Genomic DNA, 22,294 nt, shown 5'->3' on the forward strand with positions numbered 1-22,294 from the left:
TTGGCAAAATTAGATTGCAATATTGGTGATTTCTCACCTTTTTGGCTTTCTACAAAGTTAATAAGAAAAATAAAGAAAAAATTAATGCAGACATCTTCAAAATAACATTCTGTATATTTTCAAAAAAAAATACCGACTCTACCGACTGAATTCTGAAAACACTGACAAATACTGATCAAGTCAAGGAATACCGCCTCTTACAGACCAGTTATAAGCCCCGTGAAAAGATAAATAAATACCTTTGTACTGAAAAGTAAATTAAGAAATAAAGTCTAAAAGCACAAATTGCAGACACATGTTTCGGAGTTACAAGGAACGCCCATTCAACGCAAAAAGTAATGAGCTTTGTAAAAAAGCAGTTGAAAACTTTGTGCTATGGAATAAGTAAAACAACACATGCATAAAGTACAAATTAAGTATTAAAACAGAGTTAAAAACACTACAAAAAACTCGACAAAAGGCCTTTGTAGGATGCCTTTTCATCCATAAGCTCATTACTTTTGCATCAAAAAAGGCATTCCTTGTAATGCTGAAACACGTGTTAGGCAGTAATCTGCATTTGTGCTTTTTGACGCTGTTATTTCTTACTTTAACCTGTGAAAAGATTTTTTTTTCTTTATCTTGGCCATTTTAATGTAAATTTTTTTAAAAAAAAGATCAAATCAGTGAAAAATCCTTTTTTTTGGGGGGGTGGGGGAGGGAATTTTATTTTTATAATAAACATTTCGGAACAATCACTTCCTTTGTTGGCTGATGAAAGTTGACAAAAATGCGGGAACTTTTAAAATCAAACAAATGGACTACTGACCGGCAGATGATGAGGAACTGGTCGATCTGTCTGTCTGTCAGGCTGTGGTGTGGGGTGTAGGCCAACTCTTCCAACACTTCAGAGTCTCTGGGATCCACGGCACCTGCACAAAAAATTTTCTACACTTTAAATTCCGGTCAAGAGAAATGTATGTCCCACTTAACGAGAAGTGACGACAGGAGAAAAACAGTGTAAGGATTTTAATTAATAAAACCCTACAAAGAAAAAATTATGCTTAAGACTAACACACAATAACTAACTATTAAGCTTCTGCTTATAAATAAAAAAGACGACTCGAGAAAGTACAATTAAATCAAGTAATGAGAAACATTCGATTGCCCCCCCCCCCTCAAATAATAATTTAAAATTACCAGAAAGCACAAGAATGAATCTATGTACTTTTCCTCCAATTAAAAATAAAAACAAAGCAAATCCATCATCATAGAACAATTTATACAGTTTTATTTGCAGGGGAAGTAAGAGAAATTAAGTTTTATTTCTTCATTTATTAAATTCGAAATTCCTGTTTACCTTCGATTAACTCAAGATCTTACTCTTGCCTTAACTCGGAAAGACTCGAGGGCAATGAGAGGGGTCCAGATCCCCTGTGTGTGCCGCTAATTGTGGCATTGGAGCAAAAAAAAAGAAATGAAACAGAAGCTTTCACTTTTAACTGTTCCCGACACAAACTACTGTATCTGGCTTCAAATTTGCAACCATCGTTTATACCACCGAATCAAGTCTATCTGTTGTTTTGGAAGGTTCCAAAATAGCCGGTTTCCACAAGCTTCCAAAGGACGTGTCAGAAGACATCCGCCAAGAAGCATAAAGGATTTTACAGCGAGTCAAAACACCAAGGAGCAATATCCCAGCACAAGAAAGACGTGAGTTGAAACAGCTGAAGTCCAATCAAGATAGTGTCATCTTAGCCGCTGACGAAGGAAATGCCACCGCCGTCCTTAGCACCGAGGACTACCAGGACAAGATCCAAGAATTGTTAGACACCGATATCTACAGGTCCCTAACTAAAGATCCAACTGCGAAAATTCTGCGAGAGACAAACAGAAGGAGTCCACAACATCAAATTTAATGACACAGAAATCTTGGCTACAACATCTCATTACTTTGCCCGTCTTCATCGCGAAGCCACAGAAATTTTCAAACACCCCTTTAATTTCAACAGAAAAGAGGAGATCTTCAATTTACCAAAAACATGGCACCCTGCCCTTAGATCCGCTCGCCACAACAGTCTAAAACATACTGTGGTCCCATCCAATCGGAAACCGGCAGCCACCACGGCTTGTGAATCCCATCCAATCAGGTACCAGGATCACCCAGCGGCTTGAATCTCATCCAATCGGGAACCTTATTCCACCAGCGGCTTGAGAACGTCTCCCAATCAGGACCAGCAGCAGTTTGCTTAAATACCGGAGCCAGGAATCAGTCTCGCCAAACTCAAACCACTGATGATGGCTGCAGCTAAGCAAGCCGAAACGTCAGGAATTTCTACTCCAATTAGACCACGGCCAATAAGCCCGGAAATGTTATCTCCCCATACTGACGCCGGCCGTGAAAGCCTTAAACAGATTTTACATACTTTTGATTTGTAATATTGAGTATAACGGGCCACATCTGACCTGCAGGCCGTAGCTCAGGCACCACCGGTGTAGAGTATGTTTAGCTATTACTACTCTAATCCAAAATCCCTTCAGCCAGCAGGACTTAACCCGGAATAGAAGTGAAGTCTAAGTTTTTTTACAGATTCGTTTCAACTGTTTCTGCACGAACAGGTCAAGCTCAAAAGTGAAGAAAGAATTGTTTTCTCAAACGAAACAGTGTGAGAAGCCTAACTTTCAGTAATGAAATTTTGTGAAGTGGATCCGATTCGGTTCCGAATCGATCACAGAGTTTTCGGAAAGTAGAGAGTGCTCACCTGGGGGCATCATGGGGGGTATCTCTGCTTGGTACCTGGGCCCCACTCTGATCTCTCCCTTGTCGGCCAACAGGGTCTTCTGCTGGGGGTCGAACACCAACGAATAGAAGAAGCAGTCCTGCAAAACAGAACACAGAATCAGTGACAATTTTCATGCATACATAAATCACAAGAAGATATAACGTTTACATTTTTAAGCGGGCAACTTTCCAAAAACTGAAAAGAGAATACTGGTTCATGCCTAATTTTATTTCCAAAGATGATTCACTAAATAATTTCAAAATTCAATGAACCTAGGATACGCACTCCAAATGCTTAATTCAATTTGCTACAGTCGGGCATCGAGTAATAAGAAGTGAGTTTGCTTAAAGTTGTGTACATTCCCCAGCCTCTACCAAAAAAAGAGTTACCAAAATTTAATTACAAAAATCCACAAGAAAAAATCAATATATAATGAAAATAAAATATAAAATAAGTAGGTATAGAGTAATACTTGTTAAAATAACTGCGAACTTTCAAAATAACTGAAATATTTTCGAGATGCAAAAGGATTGAAATCTGCTGCCATTTTCGGCAAAGCGCGTGCTTCGTCGATCAAGCAATGTGGAAAGCTTAAAAAAAAAATATTGATTAAATGAGTTATTAATTAGATAAAATTCTTGTTCCTTGACATTGGTAGACTAGAAAAGGGCGCCATCTTTTGAGAAGACAGTGAAATTTTTTGATGATTGACTGAAAAAAACTGCAAAAACGGGAAATCGGGAGATTCAAGCAAAAAACAGGAGTCTCCCATTAAAAACAGTAAGAGCTGGCAAGTATGAAATATTTAAAAGACAGCATTTTGGATAAAACAATAACGAGGGAATAAGACCGTTTTTCCAGCAGAAACAAAACGAGCTAGCTTGTACAATAAACCTAACGCACAATAGATGACGAAAATGATTGAACATGCACTAAGGAAAGCTTCCGAAAAATGAATATTGAGTAAATGAGTTATTAACTGGATAAAATTCTTGTTCCCCGGCATTGGAAGACTAGAGATCCTATATACCGAGAGATTGGACAACGGCATGCCGCTATCCGCCATGTTTAGTCCAAGTGTTGTCAGCTCGAAATGCTGCTCTGTGTGAATTTCCAGCTTTCCCAAGTAATATTGGGCATGAAATCTTCAAAGAATAGACTGATTTTTCTTCCACATTGCATTTCATAATATCATAACTAGCTTCCAATTTTTTCCATAAAATTTGCAGTGATATTTGGGGCAGAAGATGCATTACGATCTACGGAGAGTGCGCATCTTTGGACATAAGACGGCCGCCGCTCTGAAGTCGTCCGATCTCTCCGTATTTAGGATCTCTACCAAAAAAGTACCTACAAAAATTTAATTTCTCAAATCAAAAAAAAAAAAATCAATATATAATTAAAATAAATTATAAAATAAGTAGGTATAGGGTTGCACATGTTAAAATAACATCAAACTTTCAAAATAATTAAAATATTTTCAAGATGCAAAAAGATTGAAATCGGCTGCCATTTTCGGCAAAGCACGGGCTTCGTCGAACATGCAGAGTAAAAAGTTCCAAAAAATTAATTTTTACTGAATGAGTTATTAATTGGAAAAATTCTTATTCCCTGACATTGGTAGACTAGAGAAGAGCGCCATCTATTGAGAAGAAAGCGAAACTTTTTGATGATAAACTGAAAAAAAACTGCAAAACATGGGAAATCAGGAGACGAAAGAAAAAAAATAGGAGTCTACCGTTAAAAGCAGTAAGAGTTGGCAAGTATTATTGTTTGTTGGCTCGTTATTGTTTTATTCAACATGTAGTATTTAAAAGATTGCATGTTGAATAAAACATTAACGAGGGAATAAGACGTTTTTTTCGCAGTTTTTACAGCAGAAACCGAAAGAGCTAGCTCGTTCAATAAAGCTAACGCACAATAGATGACGAAAATGACCGAACATGCAATGTGGAAAGCTTCCAAAAAAATTAATATTGACTAAATGAGTTATTAATAGGAAAAATTCTTGTTCCCCGGCATTGGTAGACTAGAGATCCTATATACCGAGAGATTGGACAACGGCATGCCGCTATCCACCATGTTTAGTCCAAGTGTCGTCAGCTCGAAATGCTGCTCTGTGTGAATATCCAGCTTTCCCAAGTAATATCGGGCATGAAATCTTCAAAGAATAGACTGATTTTTCTTCTCCTCGTATTTTCATTAAACGGAGTGAGTTCAAAGTCTGGAAACCCGGCGCCAATCGTTTCGTATCGTCATAGCGCTTACAAATAAAAAAATTTTCTAAAAAGTTTATTCATAAAGGCAGAAAACAAACATATATTTGTGATCTGCACATTTCATTTCATAAAATCAAAATTAGCCTCTAATTTTTTCGACACAATGTACAGTGATATTTGGGGCAGAAGATGCATTACGATCTACGGAGAGCGAGCATCTTTGGACATAAGATGGCCGCCGTTCTGAAGTTGTCCGATCTCTCCGTATTTAGGATCTCTACCAAAAAAGTAACTACAAAAATTTAATTTCTCAAATCAAAAAAGAAAAATCAATATATAATGAAAATAAAATATAAAATAAGTAGGTATAGGGTAGCACATGTTAAAATAACATCAAACTTTCAACAAAATTGAACTATTTTCAAGATGCAAAAGGATTGAAATCTGCTGCGATTTTCGGCAAAGCGCGTGCATCGTCGAACATGCAATGTGGGAAGCTTCCAAAAAATTAATATTGACTAAATGGGTTATTAATAGGAAATATTCTTATTCCCTGACATTGGTAGACTAGAAAAGGGCGCCATCTATGGAGAAGAAAGCGAAACGTTTTGATGACTCACTGTAAAAACTGCAAAAACGGGAGAAAATCGTAAAAAACGGGAAATCTGGAGATGAAAGCGAAAAATGGGAGTCTCCCATAAAAACAATAGAGTTGGCAAGCATGAAATAACTTCAAACTCTCCGAAAAAATGAACTATTTTCAAGATGCAAAAAGATTGAAATCTGCTGCGATTTTCGGCAGAGCACGTGCTTCATCGAACATGCACTGTGGAAAGCTTCCAAAAAATTAATATTGACTAAATGAGTTATTAATTGGAAAAATTCTCATTCCCCGACATTGGTAGACTAGAAAGGGGCGCCATCTATGGAGAAGAAAGCGAAACGTTTCGATGATGGACCGAAGAAGGAAACGGCAGACTCACCTCCTTGTTGAGGTAGTAGAGCAGGGACTCCGTCTCGTTGAGCAGGGTGACGGAGCACTTCCCCCGTATGTGGGTGGCAGGGAGCGTCTCCACCTGGCGCGAGAGGAACAGCTCCCGGTGCTTGAGCTGGTGCCGCTCCTTCTCCGCCAGCTGCTCCGCCTCTCGATCCTGCTCCTCCTCCAAGGCACCTGGAACCAGAGAATCAACAAAACATTCAATCAGGGGCCAATCCAGGATTTTTTTCTTGCTACCTATTTTTGTGAAAGTATTGCAACATTCTACTTTTGTGAAAGTTTTTTTTTTTTTTTTATCAGCATTGTTTTTGTGAAATTTTAGTTCGAAAAGTGTAAGTGTCACCTAGTATTATTTTTAACGGGTTTCATTTTTTGGGGAGGGGGAGCTAAAAACCTAAGAAGTACCAAAAATACCATCGTCGTTTCAGCTTAATGGGCTATGTACTGTGTACAATATTGGAAATGATGAGAAAAACGGTTTCCCGAAACAGATGTTGAAAGATTGCAATAATATTGCATGAGTACTTAGGCGAGAAACAGCTAAAAATGAGTTAAAATACTACAAAAAGGTTGCTATTTAAGCGATTGAATGAAGATAAAAATTCATAGAAGATCTCATAAAATAAAATTCTGCTTAGGATTTTATGTTATGAGTAAATTTTGTTTTAAACAGAGAAACAAATTTTATATTTTAAAATACTAACTTTTGTGAAATCTTCGAAGTTTTTGTGAAGCTACTGACTTAACTTGATTTTTGTGAAGGTACCGAAAAACAGTAGCAAAATCAGCCTGTATTGGGCCCTGACTGGCACTTGCCATGGCACCATTTCATTGCCAAGGCACCTGGAACGACAACACATTTGAATGGATGACTCGGTTGCCATGACGATTAAAAAAAAATCCCCAATTCTGCTTCAATTAAAAGTTTTGGTTCAGCCCATTTCTGACCCTCAGGGTTCATACCCCAGGGCCCATTACAGGTTGATTTTACTACCGCTTTTCGGTACTTTCACAAAATTCCTCCCATCTCCTCCTCCAAGGCACCTGGAAACGACAAGACATTTGAATGGGTGCCTCGGTTGCCACGACGATCGACTACCGTCTGACCACCGATTGTATGTAATTTGGCAATCTGCCAAGTAAAGACGATTCCATCTGGATGAATTTAGCAGGGGAGAAGGGAAAAGAATAATGGAATATTGATACTACACGCGTTTTATGTCACTAGTGCTTTATTTATTGCACTCTAAAATAAAATGAGGGGAAACAAAAATAGGTACCATGGAAACAACAAAAAGAAAAGAAAATATCTTCATTTCGTTCAGGAACGTGAAAGCAAAATGGTAAGCTCAAAACTTTGTTGTGAAGAAATAAATCAATTTGTTTTTGCCGTGAGAATATAGATCGAGTATACTTCAGATTTAAAAAATGTTGCCGTGGGCAAATTTTCATTTTTACAAAACTGAGGCTAAATAATAGAGAGGCAAAAGTGCCCAGCTGAAACAAACTAACTAACTAATAGATACGTCCATTTCGGCCTTTCAACCGGATATCAACCCTTCCATGAAATCGATGGTCAGACAGTAATCCTCATCTCTGCTTAAATAGTGCTTAGCATGTCCATTTCTGAACATGTAATGGCAGAAAATGTAACACCATTCACTCCCATGGATAATACCATCTTCTTCAGTTTTATGGAGTCAGTCCATTTGGCAAGGGAGGCATCCAAAGAATGCTTGCTTTTGTCATATACATTTTAATATTTAACAGAACAAAAAAAATGTACTGTCCAACTACGGATTGTATGGAATTTACAAACGTCCAGATAAGGCGAATCTATGTGAATGAGGGGGGAAAGTAAAAATTTGACGTCAGTATTCCGCTCATTTGAATGAGACTACTTCGGCAAATACTGACATCGGTAAAAAATAATTGATTTGTCCATTTCCGGCTGTAAAACGGATATGTCTTCCCATACAATCCATAGTCAGACAGTAAGTCACATTTTTTTAATTTAATTTATTCATTTACTATTATTTTGGTACTACATTTGATATAGGTTTTTGTACATTCAAAGTTAAAAGTCCTTGCACATTCCAGGCTTTTAACTCATTTTTCAAAATCCCACATTTTTTTTATTAATTTAAATTATTTGCACGAAAGAAATCATACTTATTTTATTTCATACTTTTTAGTGAGACCAAGCTGATAGAAATAGCCTTTTTTTAAAAAAAAAAACAACTTTTATACTTCAAGTTTTTTCGTTTTCAAATTTATTTGAGGCGTGAATTTTTGAAATTTAAAACATATTGACTTTTGTTTTAATATAAATGGATTGTGCATGAATAGCTTGTAGCTTTACCATTCATCTTTCTTCAATGTTGCTGGTTTGTACGCTTGAATTTAAAACAGGGTTCATACACTTTTGGTTAAAAAAAGTTCCCTGACTTTTCCAGGTTTTCCAGGTTGTTTTTTAGAAAATTCCAGGTTACTCGCTTCATTCAAAATTTAAGTTTAAATAGTAATATTTTCAAAATAATTAAAATTGTTTAAAGTAGCGATGCAGAAGAACTGAAACTTCTCCCCTTAGATTTAAAAAAAAAACTTGGTTTTTTTTTCGTTTGTTTTCTCTGTCAAAATTTTAAGTTTTTTTTTAACATTTTGTTCAAAATTGTTTTAATTTGTTTACTATTTGTTGAAAACAGAGTACTTTCAACTTATTTTAGCGTTTCTTTGATGTCACGCGTAATATTATAGCATTTTGCTGTAGTCCTGCAGCAACCTTTTAGCATCCGCTTTTGGTTTACAATACATTTTATTTTCTTATAAGTAGGTTAAACGAAACATATTGAGCAAAATGCAAAGCTAAATTTCAGTATAAATATGATTAACTTGTTGCATCAATCGGCGTACCATGTAATGCATAGTAACAAAAATCAACATCCGCCAATCATAGGCCAATGCCAATAATCTTTTTTTTTTTTTCACATATTAAAGGACGCTTACATTAAAATTTCAAACTTTCTTTTCCAGAAAGTAATAGTTAATTTTCAAAAATTCATAACTTTTTGCACATTTAATGTTATTTTCAATATTACACATTGATATAAACGTCCAATTCTGTTTCTGGAAGTTTAAGTCTACTTCCATTGTGCAAACGATCAAATATGGCAACAAAGTGAAAAATTTAAAATAATAAGTAGATTTTTGGATTTGTAGTATAAAAGTAGTAATAAATAATTAATAATCCTTAAAAAACTACAATAAAAGCAAAATAGTCAGTATTTAGCACATAAGAGTCTAAATCAATTAAAACAAAAAAAAAATGTTATGAAGATTAAATTTTGCATTTTTCCAGAAAATAATTACAAATTATCCGGAAAAAAGGGCACAATTTGTGTTGTTTTCAATAGTTTGCATTGCAATTAACATCCAATGCCGTTTTCGGGAACTTAGGCACTTGAAAAAGGCTTGTGTACTTCCATCTTGGGAATGACCAAATATGGCGGCTATGCCCAAAAATAAGAAATAACTTTTTTTTAATTTGTTGCATGAAGACAGTTAAAAAATAATAAATCTTCATGATACTACAATTCATTGAAAAGTTTTTATCACATTTGCGTCCGAGGCAGTGAGGATAAGATTAAGTTTTATGAACAAAATTTTTCATTTCTCAAGAAAATTATTTCAAATAATAATTCAAAAACAATTTGCAGACCATTTTTTGTTGTTTTCATCAGTTTTCAATTAAAGAAAACATCCAATTCTGCTTTGTTTTTAGAAACTTAGGCATTTTTGGATCGTATCTACTTCCATCTTGTGAATGACCAAAGATGGCGACTACGTTTAACACGTAGCTGAAATGATTTTCCGATCACCAAAAAAAAAAAAACATTTTCCCCGATCGACCCTCCCATCTACAGGTTGTGCTTCCGAAGCAGTAAATTGTCTTCTCTCCTGTTGAGTTTGTGCATAATTGCTGTTCACCTGATTTTTTTCCCTTGGGAACTACTGAGAGCCAAAAATGGCGGCTGCTGAAGATTTTTTGGGTCGCCACTTTTTTCATTGCTTTAAAATTGTTACAATTTTTTTTAAATACATCGATAAAAATGAAGATTAGATCTTATAAAACGAAATTCCCTGGGAAAAAATTGGGAAAAGAAAAATTTTGGGGGCACATTTGGAAAATTCCTTGACATTTTTGATTAAGTCATTTTCCCTGATAATTCCAAGTTTTCAAAGAGCGTACGAACCCTGAACCGAACAGAATGTTGTGGCAACCCATCTAAAACTTAAGGCAGTAGAAAGAAATGCGTTCCCCTCACTGACTCCATGTAAGAAAATCTTCGCTCTTTTGGCGCATTTTTCGTTGTGAAAAAAAAACGTTCATTTTTCGATTGCAGTTTTTAAGTGCCAGCGTCGGTTTAGATAAAAATTTACAATTTTTTTCGTGAAATCACAATAAAAACGAAGACTAGATCTCATAGTACTTAATTCCTTGGGAAAAAAATGGAAAAAAAATTTTTGGAGGACAAAATTTGAAAACTCCCTGACTTTTCCCTGACATTTTTGGCAGTGTCATTTTCCCTGACAATTCCCGGTTTTCCCGGAATTCCCGGAGCGTACGAACCCTGTAAAAGCACAAGGATAGCGAACAAAAAAAAAAAGCTTTTAAAAACAACCACAAATATGTGCTTGCTTAAGTTTTGAAATTAAGTTGTTAAATTTATTAATAATTCATTTATTCATTGTTTTTATAGCAACAATCAAAAAGCATAAGCATGATAACTTAATAATTACGATTATTTTTCATTGCTTTTATGGCAACAATTAAAAATCGAAAGCAAAACGCAGGGATCACAACAGAGAAAATAAACCAAGAAAGAGTCTTTAAAAAGAGAATCAAGCAAAATTTACTCACTAATCAAAGTAGCATCTATGTTTTCATGACCTGCAAGAGAAAAATCAAACATCAAAATGGCCATTCATGAAAAAAAAAAAGAAAACATTTTTAATAGATAGGGTCCTTTTTGATCAAAAAAAAAAAAAGCAAGCATCCACTTTTTTAAAAAAACTGCTTGAGGCAGAATTTAAATACAATTTTAAATATTTCTTTTACTATTTTTTCCCCCTATTTCTTTGTCTTCTTAGTGCTTTCACTCCTCTAAATGAACTAAGACGATGTATTCATTCCTTTTTTCTGATCTCACTCCTCTAAATGAACTAAGACGATGTATTCATTCCTTTCTTCTGATCAAGCTAACAACAAGAAATGATCAACAATGACTGCAGTGATCAATCAGTCTAAGCCAATATCGGCCAACATTTGGCTATTGTTTATTTTAATATTTACGATGAGTGTGGAAACACTACTTGGATGAAAACCAACACTCTTTTTTAGATAAACTAATAGCACAAATAATTGAATTTTAAGAGGATCTTTGTTGCATATTCGAGAACTGATCTTTGAAACAGCCCATTCCAAAATATGCTTCTCTACATAGTATAAAATGAAGTCTCCAAAAAGCGTCTGTCTGTTTGAACTCGCAAAACTCGAGAACTACCCGGCCGATTGCGCTGAAATTTTCACAGTTTGTTCCTTTAAGTCCTGAGAAGGTTCGCAGGGCAGTTCGAATACAATTCCATGAATAGTTCTTTTTTTATTCCAATTTAGGCCCAATTTTCACATAAATTCCCGAACATGGGGGTGAAAAATGACTCCCAAATAATAATATTATATATCGTTAGAAAGGGAAGAATTTTCCGCGTTCTACGCAATTTGTTCCGACGCTCTAACTTAATTGCGGCAGGAGTTTTTTACGTTTTTAGCTCGAATTTTTCTAGGCTTAGCTGAAATTTCGCCACTACTTTCTTCATTAAATCTATCAATAAAAAGTGAAAGAACGGTCCCACAGTTTTCATTTTGACACCATTGGAAAGAGCGACATTTTTTACTCCATATCCATCTCGACCTTTGGTCGAAATATTAAGCTTTTATCTACAAAGAGAAAAAAAGTTACAAACCTTTTTCATCAAATTCAAGAAAAATCGCATTTCCATTCGAATTATTGACTATTTTCTTTCGCATTTTAATTCCTTAAAACTTATTTTATTTTGTGTTTCCATGGTGACGCATTTTAAATCCATCTTTCTGGATTTAATTTCTTAAAAGAATTTTAATATCTGTCGTCATTGTTTGGAAGGGGAATCATGATGTTTTTTTTAATTTATTTTTTACGCTTGATTGTTGAACATACGTCACTTGACGGGATTATTATTTTCAAGGTAGACCGGGCAACGCAGCGATTCATTTTATAAGCTAAGCAGCAGGCTATAATGGATAAAAAGTAGTTGTATCACAGCAAAGTCTTATGATTAAAATTCTTATTTTACAAAAAAGTTCATACACCACATTAAATGTAGTGATTGGGAGCAGAATTCTATGAGTTTCGGCCAGTGACGATTAACTCATTGATGGTTTTGAACGTCTTATCACGCCCTAGTGAGCATGTTTCAAAAGCATTTTACTCTTATTTTTCCGATGCTAAATGTTTGCCGTCAAATGGACAGAGGGGCAAGGCAGTAGCTAGGCATGGATAGATGGCAGAGTTGTAGTTTTGGCCGGACAAAACCGATTTTATCCAGGTCACTGGCTAAAACCGGTTAAAATCGGGCCAAAAATAGATTTAACCACCATAGAACTGGCCAAAACTAAATCATATGAAAATACACTTCTAATTTGTATGTATGTGAGAGATGTGTGTTTTGCAAGTAATTTAAATCTATTAGTTGAATGTTTTTTTAATTAAGCACAGCAATTTTGGTTAATTAAATATAATATTAGTGAAATAATTTACATTATTATAACAATAGTAGTGAGTAGTGAAAATTTTTTTTACTTTCTTCAAAATGAATAACTGAAATTGCTCACAACTAAAACAAAAGACATAAGAAATACAAAACAGCCTGTAACATAAATATAGCAACTTTTCAGTAGTGTTGCTTTTTAATTTTCAAAAGGGTTTCTCCCCTGTACCTTTAGTTTTGTTTTTTTTTTTTAAAAAAAGCCTATATATGTTTCTAAAAGAAGCTTTTTTTCCCCTCTCATTTATTCTTCAAAAGTACTTGAAATACTTTCAAATACTTCGTACATTTGTGTGTGAGGATTGAAATCTATCTATTCAGCTTGCAATGTTTCACTCTACTACTTTTTAAATGTTACTGCATATTTTTCATGTAAACCTTATCTTCTAAACATGCTGTAATTTCTACAAACTGTCAAACATACTATTTAGATAATGAAAGGTGATTGATTATGGTTTGTTTTGCATTTCTTTTTAATAATTTATTATTTGGTTTTCATTTAAAATTTGATAATTATCTAAGTGGCCAAAACTGGATAAAACTGATTTTATCCCGGCCGGTTTAAACCCGTTTTATCCGTGGTTAAAACCACCACTGCACGAAACTCTTACAACCCTGATAGATGGTAGGGAACTTGATTTACATGGCAAGTTACTCCAAAAAAAAAATTCATGGGGAAGAATTTCACACATCTTCGTCATGACCCATGACCGTCAGAGGGTTAAGCCATGGAAGAAAACAGTCAAACCAGCCTCGATAACATCAGCTTTGTCCGCTGAATGTGGAATCAATGCTAAAAAGGTTTACATACTTGCCAACCTTTGAAGGAAAAAAACAGGAGATTTTACTAGAGATATATGTGATTCACCATCGACCTATCCTTGCTACAGAATTATTAAAATATGCTTTTAAATAACATGAATACTAAATTTAAAGTGAAATGGGGATTTTTTGCAGAATTAAGCAAATTGGTAGCAGCAAGAAAAATAGACTGCTAAGGAAAAACTAAATAATAAGGAGTGAATTTGCTTAAAGTCTCGTACATTCTCCAGTCTCTACCAGAAAAGTAGATACAAAAATTTAATTACTAAAATCCGAAAAAAAAAGGGAGATCAATATATAATGAAAATACAATATAAAATAAGTAGGTATAGGGTTGCACATGTTAAAATAACTTCAAACATTAAAAATAATTGAAATAATTCCAAGATGCAAAAGGATTGAAATCTGCTGCCAAAGCACGTGCTTCGTTGAACATGCAATGTGGAAAGCTTCTAAAAAATTAATTTTTACTAAATGAGTTATTAATTGGAAAAATTCTTATTCCATGACATTGGTAGACTAGAAAAGGGCACCATCTATTAAGAGAGTGAAACTTTTTGATGATTGACTGAAAAAACTGCAAAGACGGGAGAAAATAAAAAACGGGAGATGGAAACAAAAAACGGGAGTCTCCCATTAAAAACAGTAGGGTTGGCAAGTATGGGTTTACAATAAAAATTAATGTAAAATAATTTTAAATTAGCTCTCAAACTGAGAAATGATAGAAGCAGAGGCAGGATGCAAAAGGATTGGAAAAAAGAGAGAGAAGAGAGACTCACGCTGCTTGTCGGCCATCATGACCAGGGACGTGGCAATGTCCCTCCTCCTGAAGAAACACATCACCTTGGCCTCCACATTCCCGTTCGGGGTCTGAAAACACATCAAAAACACACTCTTAATCAAAAATACATTCAAATTCATTTGAAAAAACGTAACTCATTTTTAATTCGCTAACTTTCGAAAACTATCCATCACTTCTGATTAAAAATTTGCTCAAGAATTTAATGAAGAATGCACAAAATTAACATACTTGCCAACCTTCGAAGAAAAAAAAACAGGAGATTACACTAGACGTACATAGGTGATTCACCAGCGACATATCTTCACAACAGAATTATTAAATTATGCTTTCAAATAACATGAATACTAAATTTAAAGTAAAATGGGGATTTTTCGAAGATAAGCTAATTGGTAGCAGCAAGAAAAACATACTGCGAAGGAAAAAATAAATAAGGAGTGAATTTAAGCTTTGTACATTCTCTACCAAAAAAGTATCTACAAAAATTTAATTACTAAAATCCGAAAAAAAAATCAATATATAATGAAGATAAAATATAAAATGAATAGGTATAGGGTAGCACATGTTAAAATAACTTCAAACTTTCAAAATAATTGAAGTATTTTCAAGATGCAAAAGGATTGAAATCTGCTGCCATTTTCGGCAAAGTAGGTGCTTCGTTGAAGATGCAATGTGGAAAGCTTCCAAAAAATTAATTTTTACTAAATGTGGTATTAATTGGAAAAATTCTTATTCCCTGACATTGGTAGACTATAAAAGAGCGCCATCTATTGAGAAGAAAGTGGAACTTTTTAATGATTGACTGAAAAAACTGAAAAAACGGGAGAAAATAGTAAAACACGGGAAATCCGGAGATGGAAGCAAAAAACGGGAGTCTCCCGTTAAAAACAGTAGAGTTGGCAAGTATGAATTAAGAATGATTTAAAAATAGGACAGCAAAGGATAAATCAGCTAAAATGAATTCAACATTTAAATGAACTGATGTGATCATTAAAATTTCAAAAGTAATCAAGTTATTTTTAGACTGTGTATCATCACCTCATGGCAACCGTAAGATATCTAATTCGAGAAATAACACTGAGATATCTTACTGTTGCTCTGAGGCGACGATATATGAAAATGTGCACTTTCTGAATTATATTTTGTAAATCGATTGCAGTTGATGAGTTAAACTCATTAAAAAGTTAACTGCTCATTGTAAAAAGATATGGTTAAATAATTAAAGTTGAATATTTGCATTGTAGTAGCAGCCGTAACAGACCAGGGTTGGCCGGATTGAACCCAACTGGGTTGGACCCGATGGGTTTTTTTTAAAAACCCATTATTTTGCCTACTTTTTGGATTTTTTTTTTTTTATTTTGAATTTTCTGAGAATTTTTTTAAATATTTTCACAATTTAAAATCCTTTTTTATTTGTTCTTCACCACAGACAATGGACATAAAAATGAATTTTGTACTTGAATAGCATTTCTTAGCTCTTAACAGCATTAAAAAAATACTTCAAAAATTTTAAATAAATATATTTAACTTTTTTCTTTAACTGGTCAAAAAATAACTCAAATTATCTTGTCTAAGTCCTGTCACATCTGATTTCCTCAATATTTGAGATTGTACCTGCTCTAGCTAAAAGGCTTTCATGTGAATTATTTTCTGCAAACCAGCACGTCACAAATCTCGAATGAACAAGGTATATTTTTTAGAAGTTAACAGGTTTCTCAAACGGTCAGACAGGAACAGAATAGGATGTACAGTATTTTCATTATCTTACGAAAAAGTTTAATATTTCTTATTCTGTACACAGAAATAGAAAAACAGGCAACATAAAATTCAATTAATTTTTTATGTCCATTGTCTGTGGTAAAGAACAAATAAAAAATAAGTTTAAATTGTGAAAGTATCTCAATTAATCAATTTTCTTAAAAACTTATCAGAAAATTTTTAAAAACCCAAAAGTGGGCTAAATAATGGGTTTTTTCAAAAAAAAAACCCACTTGGTCCAACCCAGTTGAGTCCAATCTGGCCAACCCCATAGCAAAGCCTTGCAGATACGAATGCATTTATGTGTTGCAAGAAGAAAAAGAAAAATAATAACTTCAACTTCTAATTTCGAATTCTATAAATAATAATTTTTACAAAAAGGTAAACACAATATTACGGTAAAAGGCAGGCACTGGCATATTTTGGCGATTTCTTAATGCAAATAAATGTATATATATTTATCTTTTTTATTTTTGTGCCGTAATGTCTTTATTCAATACAGCCTTCGGATAAATGGATTGATGACCAAAATAATACTTTCTGACATCAACACAAGACAATTGATCAAGTTTGTTCAATGTGTCAATTATGATTTCATTTTTTAATGAAATCAAAAATATAAAAAGAAATAAAAAATCAGGAAAAATAAGTTTTTTAGAAAAAAAAGGGGAAAAAAAACAAATTTTGGAATAGCCTTGAAAAACTTTAGAGAGAGTTGAAACCTTAAACACAGGGTTGGGTTTTGGACTGTCCAAAACTGGTTTAGGACAGGACAGGTGGTTTTTGCCGTCCAAAACTGTCCAAAAGTGTCCGAAACTGTCCAAAACTATGCTAAAGCTAAAGCAGTGTAATCTAATCAATTATTATTCGCTGCGCTATTCGTAATGCATAAATATAGATATTAATGAGGTTTAATTAATGAGTATTTGATAATATTTTTCCCAAAATGTTTTTACTTAAAAAAATTGCCAGTAATTATTACATAAAAGCTTCCTGATGTAACAGTTGGTAAAGTTATAAAAGAGAATTCACAACACTACACAGACAACTCATTTCAGTTCTATTTATAACTCAAAGGAATGTTATTAAATGTGCAATAGTGCAAAAAAAAAAAAGCTTAATTTTTTTAATGGTTTTTAAATAAGTTTTACATGATGCTTTAACGAATTTTTTTTTTTAAATCATAAATTAAAGAAGAGGAAATTGATAATTAAACACTTCTGTTATAAAACTGATGAATTAAAAAAAGAATGGCACATTTTTAATATACATTCTGCAACTATAAGAAATTGTAATTTCTTGCATTTAAGTCAATTATTGCACTATATTTTGAACACTTTCTTTTGCACACATGCATAAATGTCAAAAAATTTGGTTTATAGAAGAAAAAAAAAATTCCTGCATACAAATTGAAATTTTTAAGGAAGAATTTAATTTATACGTAACTAGATTAAAATCAGCCGCATAAATAAGTTTCACATATATTCATACTAGAATGTTCACACTGAATAAATATATTAAATAGTCAAATAAAAAAAAATCACACATTTTGTTCTGTTTCTGATATTTTCTTCAGGTTGGTAAAAAAAGCGTTGTTTTTTTTTTTTTGTTTAAACCAGTTTTTTTTTTGGTTTCAGCATAATGATGGAAGTTGACTGAAATCTGTTTTATGGCACATATATGAAATAAAAAATATGTTAGTATTTTTTTTCGATTAAAGCTTGTAATACATTTTGAAGAAGCAACTTTGCAATTTAAGTATTTATGTCTGCAACTTAACTAGGAACTTAGCATAAATGGAATTTTACATTTTTCAATATGTGTGGGGGAAATCAATGTTAAACCTGTAAAATGGTTTTTTTTTTTTTTTTTTTTTTTTTTTTTTTAACCAATTGGTTTAAACCGTGGTTAAAAACCATGGTTTAGTTGGTTTAAACCAAACAGCCCTGATTTTCTTACAGAATATAGTTTCTCAAAAAGTAGTTTTGGACATTTTTGGACACAAGGGTTTTGATCAAAACTTGTTTACCCTGCTTTCATTCGCATGCATGTATAAGCATAAAGAAATTTGGTTACTAATGTTAAAAAAAAAAAATTAAATTAACTCATGCATACCAATTGAAATTCTAATCAACTTCTATGTAACTATATTAAAATCAGCTGCACAAATAAGTTGAATGTTCTCATTAAATAAATGTTCAATATAAAACATTACTTTGATACATTTTTTTCTGTTTTTTTATGTTTTATCACAGAATTCAATTTTCCAAAAATATAGTTCTGGACACTTTCGGACAGTTTTGGACACAAGGGTTTTGGACAGGACGGTAAAAACCAGGGTTTTTACCGTAATGTCCAAAACCTTGCCAACCCTGGCTTAAAAACTCAACACTTAAATACAGCCACGGTTGTTTAAACCGTGGTTTAGGAAAGCGAGCATATGGATGGAATGAAATATGCTCACCTTGATAAGCTCTTCGATCCTCCTGATCTGGTAGGGGGATGTAGACGATGTCTCGAAATAGACATAATCTGGAAAACAAACACAAAACTGGAAATGTGAGCAAAAACTCATTAAAACAAAACAATCAAGTACATTGTTATGCAGTTTTTCTTGGGGATAGTTGCAAAATATCTCAAATATTTAAGTCAAATAAAAGGCCTTGTTGAAACAGGGGCCAACTCAGGATTTTTTTCTCGCTACCTATTTTTGTGAAAGTATTGCATCATTCTATTTTTGTCAAAGTTTCTTTTTTCATCAACATTGTTTTTGTGAAATTTTATAGGCATCCTTATTTTCAAAATTTTTATTATTTTGTAAAAGAGAAGTAGAACAAGTGAAATTTTAGTTCAAAAAGTGTAAATGTCATCTAGTATTATTTTTAACGGGTTTCGTTTTTGGGGAGGGGGGGGGGAGCTAAAAACCTAAGAAGTACGAAAAATACCATCGTCATTTCAGCTTAATGGGCTATGTACTGTGTACAATATAGGAAATGATGAGAAAAATGGTTTCCCAAAACAGATGTTGAAAGATTGCGATATTGCATAAATACTTTGGCGAGAAACAGCTCTAAAAATTAGTTAGAATATACAAAGGTTTCTATTTAAATGATTGTTCATATAAACCTGCTTAGAATTTTATTTTATGAGTAAATTTTGTCTTAAACAGGTAAACAAATTTTATATTTTAAAATGAGAATTTTTGTGAAATTTTTTTGAAGCTACTGATTTTATTACTTGATTTTTGTGAAAGTACCGATTTCAAAACAAGATTTTTGTGAAGGTACCAAAAAAACGGTAGCAAAATCTGCCTGTATTGGGCCCTGTAAAATAACTAAAATACAGTCCCTTTTAACTTCAAAAGAAAAAATTGTGTTCTTCATAAAGTTCAAAAATAGAGATTAACAAATTCAAAGAAATATTAGAATGATTCTTTAAGAAACAACATAAGAAATAATTTTGCTCAATTAAGAACTATTTGTTTTTCATTACAGTTAATGAGCAGCAGTTTTCTCTTAAACACGAAAAACAAATTTAAATTCAAAATAAAATCACTTATATGCTCTTTTAACTTGTTATTCTGTCTCATTGTTTCAAGTTTTTAAGACTCAAACTTAAAAACCCCGTGGGGGGGGGAGCAGTTAAGAATTTAAAATTGTAAAAGGAAATGTTGATGCCTTTTCTCTCCTGTTACTGAAAGGACATTTTTTTTTCTACCTCTCACCCCCCCCCCCCATCACTAAATATTACTTTTGTGCAATACAGTACAACACATGCACAAAAAAAGTATTACAAAATTACAAATAGTGTGGAGGGGGTCATTCAGGGTCATTTCAACCCCCCCCCCCCCCCAACCTCCAGAAGGCAAAAGGTAATGTCCAATGCACATTTTGTAGAAAAACAAAATCACACTCACATAGGAAGTAAAAAAGTTTTTCAAAGCCAGTGGGGGTCAATCGCTCCCCCCTCCCCCACCCACTCATTCTCTGGGCGATCAGGGGGTCAGTGAACCCCATCCCCCCGAACTTTAAAAAAATTTAATTATCAATTTTTGCGAGTTTCTATTCCGAACTGATGTCTTTTTCTCATAAAATGCATTGAATTTTTATCCTTTGCCCCCCCCCCCATGAAAACTGAAATGAAGGGCTAGCTGCCCTCCCATGAAAACTGAAATGAAGGGCTAGCTGCCCTCCCATGAAAACTGAAATGAAAGGCTAGCTGCCCCCACATGAAAACTGAAATGAAGGGCTAGCTGCCCCCCCCCATGAAAACTGAAATGAAGGGTTAGCTGTCCCCCCCCCCATGAAAACTGAAATGAAGGGGCTAGCTGTCCCTCCCCCCATGAAAACTGTAATGAAGGGTTAGCTGTCCCCCCCCCCCATGAAAACTGAAATGAAGGGGCTAGCTGCCCCCCTCATGAAAACTGAAATGAAGGGCTAGCTGTCCCCCCCCATGAAAACTGAAATGAAGGGCTAGCTGTCCCCCCCCCCATGAAAACTGAAATGAAGTGCTAGCTGTCCCGCCCCCCCATGAAAACTGAAATGAAGGGCTAGCTGCCCCCCCCATGAAAACTGAAATGAAGGGCTAGCTGCCCCCCCATGAAAACTGAAATGAAGGGCTAGCTGCCCCCCCCCCCATGAAAACTGAAATGAAGGGTTAGCTGTCCCCCCCCCATGAAAACTGAAATGAAGGGCGAGCTGTCCCGCCCCCCCCCCTTCATGAAAACTGAAATGAAGGGCTAGCTGCCCCCCCCCTCTCTTCCCATCTCTAGAAACAATTCGATTAATAATCCTGTCAGTAAACACAACTTGCAATGAACGAGAACGATTTTATGAAACTAAAATTGAATGATATTAAACCATAACGTTCACTTTTTTTTTTTTCTGAAGGAATGAAGTACTACTCATACCAATCCTTCGGTAATGACACAACGCGGCAACGCGACGCTTTTATTTCATTTTATTGGCATATCAAATAAAAGAGAACACACGAAACGGAAGCAAGAATCCCTTTCGAATGTGTTTCGAACATTCAAAACCAAGTTTCGGGTTTTTCTATTCGGTCAAAACATTTCAAATGCAGTGGCAGATAGAGTAGCGAGAAAAAAAGCCGATAAGGAATAAAAAGAACAATACCTCCGACTCTGTACATATTGGCCGTCATAATTGAGAATTAGCAACGCCAAACCATGAGCAAGGTGCTTCGGACTCACTCATTTAAGAAGAGAACGACATTTTCGAAAGTAAATGTTTCAACCGCGTTCAGCGGCCATCTTTTTACATTTCGGCAAAAAACGCAGGTAGGCATTAAAGTTCACTAGGCACTTTTCGATGGTTGCCACCATTTCCTTCAGAACGCCAAATGTATTGGCGATAACTAAGTTCGCCAGTTGCCAAGCAAAGCACGCCAGGTCTCCTGCACTGGACATTTTTGCGCGGGAAATGAAAGGCGGTCGGTGGTCCGTTGGCTTGGCGTTGAATACATGAAAAATTTTTCACGTATGTTAACAAATTTCTTTTTGCATGTCGAAACTATAATAACTATTGATTTTGCTGTAAACAACAGGTTTGTAATTTAATGTTGTCTCATTTTTACCCTAGGCACATTTACGCTCGAAAGGTACGTTAACAATTATTTCACAGCGGTTCTTTCTCACACTGTGTACGATATAGGTTTTATGTTTCGCTACTAAAGTGGTAATAATTTCATAGTCAATTTTACTCAGGATCATTTTTCTTTCTTTTCAGATGGGGTTCTTTCCGTTTCCTGCTGGGAAAACCGTTAGATGCCATCGTGGATTGATGAATACCGTTGTACTTGAATAAACAGGTAAGAATTTCATTGTCAAATGTGCATTAATGTTTCCAAATCAGTTTTTTTTTTCGAGACCCCTTGAGTCGGTACCATCAATCATAATGTGCCATTTCCAGGTGTTTAACATTTTGTACAATACAAATTTAATTATTAGCCATGAAACAATCATTTTTAGCTTAATCTATAGTAGCGTTCCACTTTTTTTTCAGAGAAATTCATTTTGCTTTGTGCTGGAACTGTTAATCATAGGAAGCAATAT

The 22,294-nt window shown here is 34.3% G+C and overlaps 1 protein-coding gene across 1 annotated transcript in view; it reads right to left on the reverse strand.

Moving 5' to 3' along the window:
• The window catches only part of LOC129232783 (metastasis-associated protein MTA3-like), a 57,268-nt gene extending 35,767 nt beyond the window's left edge, over positions 1–21,501 (reverse strand). Inside the window, exons 1-7 of the mRNA XM_054866886.1 lie at positions 21,357–21,501; positions 18,686–18,753; positions 14,444–14,534; positions 10,900–10,929; positions 5,965–6,152; positions 2,742–2,859; positions 809–911 (exon numbers count right to left, since the gene is read on the reverse strand). Of these exons, the coding sequence (XP_054722861.1) occupies positions 809–911; positions 2,742–2,859; positions 5,965–6,152; positions 10,900–10,929; positions 14,444–14,534; positions 18,686–18,753; positions 21,357–21,384 (626 nt within the window). The 5' untranslated portion in view covers positions 21,385–21,501. The remainder of the gene's footprint in view (positions 1–808; positions 912–2,741; positions 2,860–5,964; positions 6,153–10,899; positions 10,930–14,443; positions 14,535–18,685; positions 18,754–21,356) is intronic.
• Between the last annotated feature and the right edge of the window lie 793 nt (positions 21,502–22,294).

The sequence above is a fragment of the Uloborus diversus genome, unplaced genomic scaffold (assembly GCF_026930045.1).
Source record: "Uloborus diversus isolate 005 unplaced genomic scaffold, Udiv.v.3.1 scaffold_14, whole genome shotgun sequence".
Taxonomy (NCBI): Eukaryota; Metazoa; Arthropoda; class Arachnida; order Araneae; family Uloboridae; genus Uloborus; species Uloborus diversus.